Below are 12,670 nucleotides of genomic sequence, written 5' to 3' on the forward strand. Positions count from 1 at the left end.
CCATTCTAATTCTATGGGTAATACACAGTAAATCAAATCCCATTGTATTGGTCACATACACATATTTATCAGATGTTATTGGTCACATACACATATTTATCAGATGTTATTGGTCACATACACATATTTATCAGATGTTATTGGTCACATACAGATTTGATCAGATGTTATTGGTCACATACACATATTTATCAGATGTTATTGGTCACATACAGATTTGATCAGATGTTATTGGTCACATACACATATTTATCAGATGTTATTTGTCACATACAGATTTGATCAGATGTTATTGCGGGTGTATTCGATATGCTTGTGTTCCTAGCTCCAACAGCGCAGTAGTATCTAACAATACACAACAATACACACACATCTAAAAGTAAAAGAAGGCAATATATAAATATTAGGACGAGCAATGTCAGAGTGGCATTGATTCAAATACAGTAGAATATAATACAGTATATACATATGAAATGAGTAAAGCAGTATGTAAACATTATTAAACTGACTAGTGTTCCATTATTAAAGTGGCCAGTGATTCCATGTCTATGTACATAGGGCAGCAGCCTCTAAGGTGCAGGGTTGAGTAACCGGTGGAAGCTGGCTAGTGACGGCTATTTAACAGTCTGATGGCCTTGAGATAGAAGCTGTTTTTCAGTCTCTCGGTCCCAGCTTTGATGCACCTGTACTGACCTCGACTTCTGGATGGTAGCGGGGTGAACAGGCTGTGGCTCAAATGGTTGATATCCTTGATGATCTTTTTGGCCTTCCTGTGACATCGGGTGCTGTAGGTGTCCTGGAGGACAGGCAGTGTGTCCCCAGTGATGCTTTGGGCCGACCGCACCCCCCTCTGGAGAGCCCTGCGGTTGTGGCGGTGCAGTTGCCGTACCAGGCGGTGATACAGCCTGACAGGATGCTCTCAATTGTGCATCTGTAAAAGTTTGTGAGGGTCTTAGGGGCCAAGCCAAGTTTCTTCAGCCTCCTGTGGTTGGACCATTTCACAACGCTGTCTGTGTGGGTGGACCATTTCAGATTGTCAATGATGTGTACGCAGAGGAACTTGAAGCTTTCCACCTTCTCCACTGCGGTCCTGTCGATGTGGATAGGGGCGTGCTTCCTCTGCTGTTTCCTGAAGTCCAGGATCAGCTCCTTCGTTTTGATGACGTTGAGGTTATTTTCCTGGCACCACTCCGCCAGGGCCCTCACCTCCTCCCTGTAGGCCGTCCCGTCATTGTTGGTAATCAGACCTCCGACTGTTGTGTCATCTGCAAACTTGATGATTGAGTTGGAGGCGTGCGTAGCCACGCAGTCATGGGTGAACAGGGCGTACAGAAGGGGGCTGATCACGCACCCTTGTGGGGACTCTGTGTTGAGGATCAGCGTAGTGGAAATGTTGTTTCTTACCTTCAACACCGGGGGGCGGCCCGTCAGGAAGTCCAGGGCCCAGTTGCACAGGGCAGGGTTCAGACCCAGGACCCCGAGCTTAATGATGAGCTTGGCGGGTACTATGGTGTTAAAGGCTGAGCTATAGTCAATGAACAGCATTCTTATATAAGTATTCCTCTTGACCAGATGGGTTAGGGCAGTGTGCAGTGTGATGGCGCTTGTATTGTCTGTGGATCTACTAGGGTGGTAAGCAAATTGAAGTGGGTCTAGGGTGTCAGGTAAGGTAGAAGTGATATGATCCTTGACTAGTCTCTCAAAGCACTTCATGATGACAGAATTGAGTGCTACGGGGCGATAGTCATTTAGTTGTTATCTTAGCTTCTTGGGTACAGGAACAATGGTGGACATCTTGAAGCATGTGGGGACAGTAGACTGGGATAGGGAGAGATTGAATATGTCCGTAAACACTCCCGCCAGCCGGTCTTACGCATGCTCTGAGGACGCAGCTAGGAATGCCGCCTGGGCCGTCAGCAACACACTTAAATGTCTTACTCATGTAAGCCACGGAGAACGAGAGCCCACAGTCCTTGGGAGCAAGCCGCGTCGGTGGAACTGTGTTATCCTCAAAGTGGGCGAAGAAGGTGTTTAACTTGTCCGGGAGCAAGACTTTGGTTTTCCCTTTGTAATCTGTGATTGTCTGAAGAGCCTGCCACATACTTCTCGTGTCTGAGCCGTTGAATTGCATCTCTACTTTGTCTCTGCACTGGCTTTTTTGCCTGTTTGATTACCTTATGGAGGAAATAACTACACTGTTTGCATTCAATCATATTTGGTATTTGGTATTTTATTGTCGGCATCCCGGAAGGGGGAGTAACAGTGGTCCAATGTTTTTCCAGCACGAGTACTACAGTCAATGTGTTGATAGAACATCGGTAGTGTTTTCCTCAAATATGCTTTGTTAAAATCCCCAGCTACAATAAATGCGGCCTCAGGATGTGGTTTCCAGTTTGCACAAAGTCCAGTGTAGTTCCTTGAGGGCCGTCGTGGTATCGGCTTGAGGGGGAATATACACGGCTGTGACTATAACCAAAGAGAATTCTCTTGGGAGGTAATACGGTCTGCATTTGATTGTGAGGTATTCTAGGTTGTGCAAACAAAAGGACCGGAGTTTCTGTATGTTATCACAATCACACCATGAGTAGTTAATCATGAAACATACACCTCCGCCTTTCTTCTTCCCGGAGAGTTCTTTATTCCTGTCTGCGTGATGTACTGAGAACCCAGCTGGCTGTATGGACGGGGAAAGTATATCACGAGAGAGAGCCATGATTCCGTGAAACAGAGTATGTTACAGCCCCTGATGTCTCTTTGGAAGGAGATCCTCGCCCTGAGCTCGTCTACTTTATTATCCAGAGACTGAACATTAGCAAGTAATATACTCGCAAGCGGTGGATGGTGTGCACGCCTCCTGAGTCGGACTAGAAGTCCACTCAGAATATCTCTTCTCCGACGTTGGCATCTTGGAGCAACCTCTGGGATGAGTTCAATTGCCCTGGGGGGTATGAACAAAGAACCCAATTCGGGAAAGTCGTATTCCTGGTCGTAATGCTGGTGAGTTACCGCCGTTCTGATATCCAAAAGTTATTTCCGGATGTATGTAATGACACAAATAACATTATGGGCTAGTAATGTAAGAAACAACACACAAAAAGACAAAATACTGTAAAGTTGCTTCGGAGCTAGAAGCAGAGCTGCCATGTCTATCGGCACTCATTCTCTGTGTTAAAAGTGTGTTAGTATAGTATATCATAGTATAGTATAGTAGAGTACAGTAGTATAGTATATTATAGCATAGTACAGTGTAGTATAGCAGTATAGTATAGTAGTATACTACAGCAGTATAGTAGTATAGTCGTATAGTAGAGTACAGTAGTATAGTAGCATAGTATGTTATAGTATAGTACAGTAGTATACTACAGTTTTATAGTACAGTATAGTACCTGGTAATGGTTGAGCTGTCCAGCATGCTGTGGGCTGGGGTAGAATCCTTCACTAGACCGAGGGCTGGGGTAACCAGGTCTGCTGGGCTGCTCAGAGAGGGGGTGACAGATCATTCAGTAAGCATGTAAGTACACATGGAGTAAGTACACATGGGATAGATAGACTTTCTACAGGTTGTGATCCCCATCTATTAGACAGGGAATGAGAGTCATTGTATCAAGCTACCTAAAACATCTAAGGGGGATACCTAGTCAGTTGTACAACAATGCCTTCAACTGAAATGTGTCTTCTGCTTTTAACCCAACCCCTCTGAATCAGAGAGGAGCGGGGGCTGCCTTAATCAACATCCACGGCCGGGGAACAGTGGGTTAACTGCCCTTGTCAGGGGCAGAACGACAGATTTTTACCTTGTCAGCTCGGGGATTTGATCCAGCAACTTTTTGGTTACTGGGGCCAACGCTCTAACTACTAGGACACCTCAGAAATATGTTTACACTATAACCCCAGTCTTAATTGACTTTTAGATGCAAAGCACCAAGCTATCCTTTGTAGAAATCTTGTACACAATGGCATGCTTGACATGTATCTACATTCCAACCACAGGATGGCGCTGTATCCCTGTATCCCCATCTCTGTATCCAGAGATAAAAGCAGATAAGAATGCTTTATTATTCTTAGATGAGGAAACTATTTATGGATAAAATACAATCATTACACATAAAAAACACAGACGTTGAATCCCACAAACTAGTAGCTAAACTATTAAAAACTAAAAAAGGAAAGTTTTATGTGAGTATGCATTGGTTTGAAGCTGATGAAGAAAGGACATTCACATGAGCACCACAATGCCTACTCCACTCAGGCTCTACCAAGGTTTTCCAGCACACAGCATTCCTCTACTACAATAGCTATGTTGGTCTATTGTATACCGAACAAAAATACTCTGTCTTAGGCCAGTTAGGATCACCACTTTATTTTAAGAATGTGAAATGTCAGATAATAGTAGAGAGAATGATTTATTTCAGCTTTTATTTCTTTCATCACATTCCCAGTGGGTCAGAAGTTTACATACACTGAATTAATATTAGGGGAGGAGATAAGGCTAACATTGGATTTTTAAGCTTTGAGAAAATTGGGACATGGATTGTGTATGTGTGCCATTCAGAGGGTGAATGGGCCAGACAACATTCAGAGGGTGAATGGGCCAGACAACATTCCGAGGGTGAATGGGCCAGACAACATTCCGAGGGTGAATGGGCCAGACAACATTCCGAGGGTGAATGGGCCAGACAACATTCCGAGGGTGAATGGGCCAGACAACATTCCGAGGGTGAATGGGCCAGACAACATTCCGAGGGTGAATGGGCCAGACAACATTCAGAGGGTGAATGGGCCAGACAACATTCAGAGGGTGAATGGGCCAGACAACATTCAGAGGGTGAATGGGCCAGACAACATTCAGAGGGTGAATGGGCCAGACAACATTCAGAGGGTGAATGGGCCAGACAACATTCAGAGGGTGAATGGGCCAGACAACATTCAGAGGGTGAATGGGCCAGACAACATTCAGAGGGTGAATGGGCCAGACAACATTCAGAGGGTGAATGGGCCAGACAACATTCAGAGGGTGAATGGGCCAGACAACATTCAGAGGGTGAATGGGCCAGACAACATTTTGAAGTGCCTTTGAAGGGGTATTGAACAGTAGTAGGTGTCAGGCTGCTGGGTTTTTCACGCTCAACAGTTTTTCGTGTATATCAGGAATGGTTCACCACCCAAAGGACATCCAGCCAACTTGACACAACTGTGGGAACCATTGGAGTCAACATGGGCCAGCATCCCTGTGGAACGCTTTTGACACTCTGTAGAGTCAGTGCCCACGATGAACTGAGGCTGTTCGAGGGCAAGAGGAGGAGGAGGGGGGGCACTCACACTTGGTGTATTTGGATTTAGATTTGGGCAAAGGGATAACTAGAATAACATGATTTATTAAACAATGTTATTCTAGTCATCCTTTTGCCCAAATCTAAATCCAAACACACCAAGTGTTACAGTTGAAGTCTGAAGTTTACATACACCTTAGCCAATACATTTAAACTCTGTTTTTCACAATTCCTGACATTTAATGCTAGTAAAAATTTTCTATGGGATCGAGGTCAGGGCTTTGTGATGGCCACTCCAATACCTTAACTTTGTTGTCCTTAAGCCATTTTGCCACAACTTTGGAAGTATGCTTGGGGTCATTGTCCATTTGGAAGACCCATTTGCAACCAAGCTTTAACTTCCTGACTGATATCTTGAGATGTTGCTTCAATATATCCACATATTTTTCAACCCTCATGTCATCTATTTTGTGAAGTGCACCAGTCTCTCCTGCAGCAAAGCACCCCCACAACATGATGCTGCCACCCCCGTGCTCACGGTTGGGATGGTGTTCTTCAGATTGCAAGCCTCCCCCTTTTTCCTCCAAACACAGCGATGGTCCTTATGGCCAAACAGTTCTATTTTTGTTTCATCAGACTAGAGGACATTTCTCCAAAAAGTATGATCTTTGTCCCCATGTCCAGTTGCAAACCCTAGTCTGGCTTTTCTATGGTGGTTTTGGAGCGGTGGCTTCATCCTTGCTGAGCGGCCTTTCAAGTTATGTCGATATAGGACTCGTTTTACTGTGGATATAGATACTTTTGTACCTGTTTCCTCCAGCATCTTCAGAAGGTCCTTTGCTGTTGTTCTGGGATTGATTTGCACTTTTCACACCAAAGTACGTTCATCTCTAGGAGACAGAACGCATATCCTTCCTGAGCGGTATGACGGCTGCGTGGTCCCATGGTGTTTATACTTGCGTACTATTGTTTGTCCAGATGAATGTGGTACCTTCAGGTGTTTGGAAATTGCTCCCAAGGATGAACCAGACTTTGGAGGTCTACAATTGTTTTTCTGAGGTCTTGGCTGATTTCTTTGGATTTTTCCATGAGGTCAAGCAAAGAGGCACTGAGTTTGAAGGTAGGCCTTGAAATACATCCACAGGTACACCTCCAATTGACTCAAATTATGTCAATTAGCCTATCAGAAGCTTCTAAAGCCATGACATCATTTTCTGGATTTTTCCAAGCTTTTTAAAGGCACAGTCAACTTATGTAAACTTCTGACCCACTGGAACTGTGATACAGTGAATTATAAGGGAAATAATCTGTCTGTAAACAATTGTTGGAAAAATTACTTGCGTCGTGCACAAAGTAGATGTCCTAACCGACTTGCCAAAACTATAGTTTGTTAAAACCTGTTAGGGATGATGCGAATTTTCGCAGCTTTTTGTAAAAAATCACGCAACATTTCAACGTCCTGCTACTCATGCCAGGAATGTAGTATATGCATATGATAAGTATGTGTGTATAGAAAACACTCTGAAGTCTCTAAAACTGGTTAAATCGTGTCTATGGCTATAACAGAACGTGTTTAGGAGTAAAAATCCCTGGGAAAACTGTTCACCAAAAACACAAAAAAAATATTCATCCGCCAGTCAATGTATTGTCTAAGGCGATAGAAAATAGATGAGGTTCCCATTACAATGCCTACAGCTTCCACACGATGTCGCCAGTACTGGCATTTCATGGCTGGTTTATCCTTGGTGAGATGACGTATAGGCACTTCCTGTCTTGGGGCGCACCGGAGGAAGTTATGAAAGTGAAAAAATGGACGATGATTTCAAGACTTGCTGCTATCGAATACAGATCGCCCCGTGATCAATTTGATCGATTATTAACGTTTATTAATACCTAAAGTTGGTTTACAAAAGTAGTTTGAAGTGATTTGTAAAAGTTTATAGGCAACTTTTTAAATTTCAGCAGTCTTATGGCTTGGGGGTAGAAGCTGTTAAGGAGCCTTTTGGTCCTAGACTTGGCGCTCCGGTACCGCTTGCCGTGCGGTAACAGAGAAAACAGTCTATGATTTAGGTGACTGGAGTCTCTGACAATTTTATTGGCTTTCCTGTGACACCGCCTATTATATAGGCCCTGGATGGCAGGAAGCTTGGCCCCAGTGATGTACTGGGCCATACGTACTACTCTCCCTAGCGCCTTACGGTCAGATGCCGAGCAGTTGCCACAGCAGGCGGTGATGCAACCGGTCAGGATGCTCTCGATGGTGCAGCCGTAGAACACTCATAAGCTTAAGTTCCATCGCCATCTGGCAACTGGGCCCTGGCTATTACTTCATAGACATGGCTATTTGTATTTATGCAAACATATGGATTGTCCCTTTAACGAGGAGAAGGGGTGAATATCAACACCAGCTTTACATTAAGCAATTCCTGTAAGTGACTCTCAAAGTACTGAATAAGTTGGCTGAGTGAGCATTTGGAATGAAATCCCCCCCACAGACCCCCCTCCAGGTTTTTATTTGTTGATGGCCATTTCCCACTAAGGGGCCCTACGCTGACGTCTTGTTTTGGTCCTGCCCGTATGTCTTTTTAAAATATTTTTTGGGGTGGGGTCCAGACCAGCACTGATTTCAATGTCCACCGATGGGACTCCATAACAACATGCCACGTTGATACAAGTGACTCTTGGTAGCAGGAGAACATTTTCCAAAAAGGCGGATGATGCCTTTTTGCACACAATGTGCAAAACTCTAGACTCTCTTTTTTTTCTACTGTGTTATTGACTAGTTAATTGTTTACTCCATGTGTAACTCTGTGTTGTCTGTTCACACTGCTATGCTTCATCTTGGCCAGGTCGCAGTTGCAAATGAGAACTTGTTCTCAACTAGCCTACCTGGTTAAATAAAGGTGTTCTCAACTAGCCTACCTGGTTAAATAAAGGTGTTCTCAACTATCCTACCTGGTTAAATAAAGGTGTTCTCAACTAGCCTACCTGGTTAAATACAGGTGTTCTCAACTAGCCACCTGGTTAAATAAAGGTGTTCTCAACTGGCCTACCTGGTTAAATAAAGGTGTTCTCAACTAGCCTACCTGGTTAAATAAAGGTTAAATAAAAAATAAAAAAACCTACTTTGGGGGGGGGGGGGGGGGTTACTTTAGGGGGGTAGGATTAGGGTTCTTACTTTAGGGGGGGCCTCGTCAGAGGCCCCTGAGTCCCAGGACACAGTGACCTGACGTCTCATCTCCATCCTCAGTCTCTCCTCCTGCTGGGCCTTCTCCTCCTCCAGGATTGTACTGCAGGGAACACACAACAGCTTATCATACAGTCATAACACAGACTGGGATACAGTGGAGGGGGTTGCTACACAATTAACATACACAAAACACTTTAAATATTATGTTCTTAGTTATCACAGACACCTCTCTGCTTCAGATGTAACAGAAGACACATGTATTATCCATTATCTGTATCTACCTCCAAATGTGTTATCCATTATTGGTATCTATTACCAAATGTATCCATTATTGGTATCTATTACTTAATGTATCCATTATTAGTATCTATTACTTAATGTATCCATTATTAGTATATATTACTTAATGTATTATCCATTATCTATATCTATTACTAAATGTATTATCCAAGTTCAATCATCCTCATCCACCAGTAATGTGAATGTCTAATTTACCTCTCAGGAAAATGCTCATCTCCCATGTGTATGCCTCAGAGCCCATGTGCATCCAATCACACCACAACCATGATGAACCACCAGCTCCCCAGTCATATCCGCAGCAGTGTGTGTGAAAGTCCTGTACTGTTGCAATAAACTCTCTTTATCAGAGCCAGCAGCTCCACCTCCTTCCTCCTGCATGGGCAGCCTGTTGTGGTTGGCCCCTGGCCAGTCATTCTATCAGCCAGCCTACCACTGGACTGGATTGACTGGGAAGTATGATGCTGTGGAACTAACTACCAGGGTTGTGTTCACTAGGGCACACCGTAGCAAAACGTATCTCAAAGGAAAGTTAACAGGAAATAGAATAGCTCACATCCTCTAGGGCTTGACAGACAGACAGACAGACAGACAGACAGACAAGAGCTTTATAAATACATTTGATTGACATACTAAGGCCAAGGGCCCATGGGATAGGTAAGGCAATGAATCCACCACACAAGGGCTGCATCTCAAATGGGCCTATAGGGCTCTAGTCTAAAGGTAGTGTGCTATATAGGGATTAGGGTGCCATTTGGGATGCAGACGAGGACTACCCACAGAAATGTACCGACACACACCCTCTAATGTGGCTTTGCTTCAGCTAGTCTAAAAGATCTATGTACATCACACTTCATCCACCTACCATGGATTTGACTGACATAGATAGCCCATTGAAGTGCATTGTGTGCTGGTAATTGATAGTCTCTATTGGGAATATGGCATCGACCTGTTGCCTCTTTCTATTTTTTTATTTAACTAGGCAAGTCAGTTAAGAACAAATTCTTATTTACAATAACGGCCTACCCCGGCCAAACCCTCCCCTAAACAGGACAGCAGTGGGCCAAATTGGGGGCTGCCCTATGGAACTTCTGATCACGGACGGTTGTAATACAGCCCGGGTTCAAACCAGGGTCTGTAGTGACGCCTCTAACACAATGCAGTGCCTTAAACTGCTGCGCCACTCGGGAACCCCACTCTTATTTGAATGATAACTTAAGTAGCTGAGACCACTCTGTCTCTAAAGTTACTGAAGTTACACTAATACATGAAACAGTGACCTCTTGTGTAGCAATGTGGAACATTTATTTTAACTTTTATTTAACTATGCAAATCAGCTGAGAACAAATTCTTATTTACTATGACGGCCTACCGGGGAACAGTGGGTTAACTGCAGTGTTCAATGGAGAACAAATTCTTATTTACTATGACGGCCTACTGGGGAACAGTGGGTTAACTGCCTTGTTCAGGGGCAGAACGACAGATCTTTACCTTGTCAGCTCAGGGATTTGATCCAGCAACCTTTCGGTTACTAGTCAAACACTCTAACGACTAGGCTTCCTGCCGCCCCAACATCATTCTTCCAGAGTTATAGAGCAGGGATACTGTGTGGGAAAGAACACCGCCAAGCATGTATGCGGCGTTTCTTCTAGACAGATTCGTTTTTTCGCCCCCTACTAATGGTTATGGTTAGGAATAGGTTAGTTAAGCTGATCCTAGATCTGTGCTTAAAGGCACCTTTTATCCTGAGGCATATACTTCACCAGAGCCTACAGAAATGCAGCATCTCAGAGTAGGAGTGCTGATCTCGGATCAGGTCCTCCCTGTCCCAGTAATCTTATTCATTAGGATTGTAAAGGAAAACAATGCACTTCCGACCCCTGAACTTCTCCCCTCAGAGGTACTGACCTGAGCTGGGTTTTGAGTTCTGTGAAGCGGGGTCTCTTGCTGGGGTCGTAGGCCCAGCACTTGGTCATCAGGCTGTACAGGGTGGGGGGGCAGTTGTGAGGCATGGCCAGACGCTCTCCGTTCTCTATCCGCCCGATGACATCGTTGTTCTTCACCCCCTGGAAGGGCTTGATACCGTACATGAGGATCTCCCACATGCACACACCTGGAGAGGAGGGGAGGGAAGGAGAGAGGAAACGAGGGGAGGATAGGAGAGGGAAGGAGAGAGGAGGAGAGGGGAGACGAGGAGAGGGAAGGAGAGAGGAGGGGGAGAGTGGGGAGGAGAGAGGAAGGGAAGAGTGGGGAGGAGAGGGAAGGAGATAGGAGGGGAAGAGTGGGGAGGAGAGGGAAGGGGGAGGAGAGGGGAGGGAGGAGTGGGGAGGAGATGAGGATATAAGAGAGGAGGACAGGAGGGGCGAGAAGAGGGCAGGAGGGGAGAGAGGAGAGCGGAAAGGAGTGGGGAGGAGAGGAGGGGAGAGAGGAGAGAGGAAAGGAGTGGGGAGGAGATGAGGGGAGGGCAGGAGAGAGGAGAGGAGAGGAGGAACGGAGAGAGGAGGGAGGAGAGGAGTGGGGAGGAGACAGGAGAGAGGAGAGGGAAGGAGAGAGGAGGGGAGGAGAAGGATGGGAGGAGAGGAGAGAAGAGGGGAGGGGAGGAGAGAGAAGGAGAGAGGAGGAGAGAGGAGGGGAAGAGTGGGGAGGAGAGGGAAGGAGACAGGAGGGGAAGAGTGGGGAGGAGAGGGGAGGAGAGGGAAGGGGGAGAGGGTATGGGAGGAGAGAGGAGGGGAAGATATAAGAGAGGAGGGGAAGAGAAGGAGGAGGAGGGGAGTGGGGAGAGAGGAGAGAGGAAAGGAATGGGGAGGAGAGGAGAGAGGAAAGGAGTGGGGAGGAGAGGAGAGAGGAAAGGAGTGGGGAGGAGAGGAGGGGAGGGCAGGAGAGAGGAGGAGAGGAGAGAGGAGAGGAGGAACAGAGAGAGGAGAGGAGTGGGGAGGAGAGGAGAGGAGTGGGGAGGAGAGGAGAGGAGAGGGAAGGAGAGAGGAGAGGGAAGGAGAGAGGAGAGAAGTGGAGGAGAGGAGGGGATGCGAGGGATTGAGAGAGGAGAGGGGTGGGAAGGGGGGAAAGACTGTAAGGACAGGCTATAGATATGACAGAGACAGACACAAACATACAGGAGTTGATAGCTAGATGTGTGTCATCTGCAGCTGCCAAACTCACCAAACATCCACACATCGCTGGCTGAGGTAAAGCGTCTGAAGTTGATGGATTCTGGAGCCATCCATTTGATTGGAAGTTTCCCCTTGGAAGCTGAAAAAAGGTTGGACGTTGAGACAAAACCCATGTGTGCTTCAGTGTGTAGACGTTCTGCAATGGCTTTCACAACCAGCAGATGGTGCAAAAACCATCAGCCTGGAAGTCAGTGGGTTTGTACCAGAGACTGTATTTAACAGGTTTGTACCAGAGACCGTATTAAACAGGTTTGTACCAGAGACCGTAGTAAACAGGTTTGTACCAGAGACCTTATAAAACAGGTTTGTACCAGAGACCGTATTAAACAGGTTTGTACCAGAGACCTTATTAAACAGGTTTGTACCAGAGACCGTAGTAAACAGGTTTGTACCAGAGACCGTATTAAACAGGTTTGTACCAGAGACCTTATAAAACAGGTTTGTACCAGAGACCGTATTAAACAGGTTTGTACCAGAGACCTTATAAAACAGGTTTGTACCAGAGACCGTATTAAACAGGTTTGTACCAGAGACCTTATAAAACAGGTTTGTACCAGAGACCGTATTAAACAGGTTTGTACCAGAGACCTTATAAAACAGGTTTGTACCAGAGACCGTAGTAAACAGGTTTGTACCAGAGACCTTATTAAACAGGTTTGTACCAGAGACCTTATTAAACAGGTTTGTACCAGAGACCGTATTAAACAGGTTTGTACCAGAGACCTTATTAAACAGGTTTGTAC

The 12,670-nt window shown here is 45.5% G+C and overlaps 1 protein-coding gene across 18 annotated transcripts in view; it reads right to left on the reverse strand.

The window, feature by feature from the left end:
- LOC109908430 (focal adhesion kinase 1-like) overlaps positions 1–12,670 on the reverse strand; it is a 241,193-nt gene that overhangs the window by 21,895 nt on the left and 206,628 nt on the right. For 16 of the 18 annotated variants that reach the window (XM_031795110.1, XM_031795109.1, XM_031795111.1 and 13 more), the window contains 4 exons: positions 11,917–12,006; positions 10,666–10,870; positions 8,449–8,560; positions 3,387–3,473 (listed from right to left, as the gene is read on the reverse strand). In XM_031795110.1, coding sequence (XP_031650970.1) covers positions 3,387–3,473; positions 8,449–8,560; positions 10,666–10,870; positions 11,917–12,006 — 494 coding nt within the window. Of the gene's footprint in view, positions 1–3,386; positions 3,474–8,448; positions 8,561–8,955; positions 9,105–10,665; positions 10,871–11,916; positions 12,007–12,670 lie in introns of those variants that run through there. The other 2 variants (XM_031795113.1, XM_031795114.1) reach the window with 2 other exon arrangements.

This window comes from Oncorhynchus kisutch, linkage group LG17, assembly GCF_002021735.2.
Source record: "Oncorhynchus kisutch isolate 150728-3 linkage group LG17, Okis_V2, whole genome shotgun sequence".
NCBI lineage: Eukaryota > Metazoa > Chordata > Actinopteri > Salmoniformes > Salmonidae > Oncorhynchus > Oncorhynchus kisutch.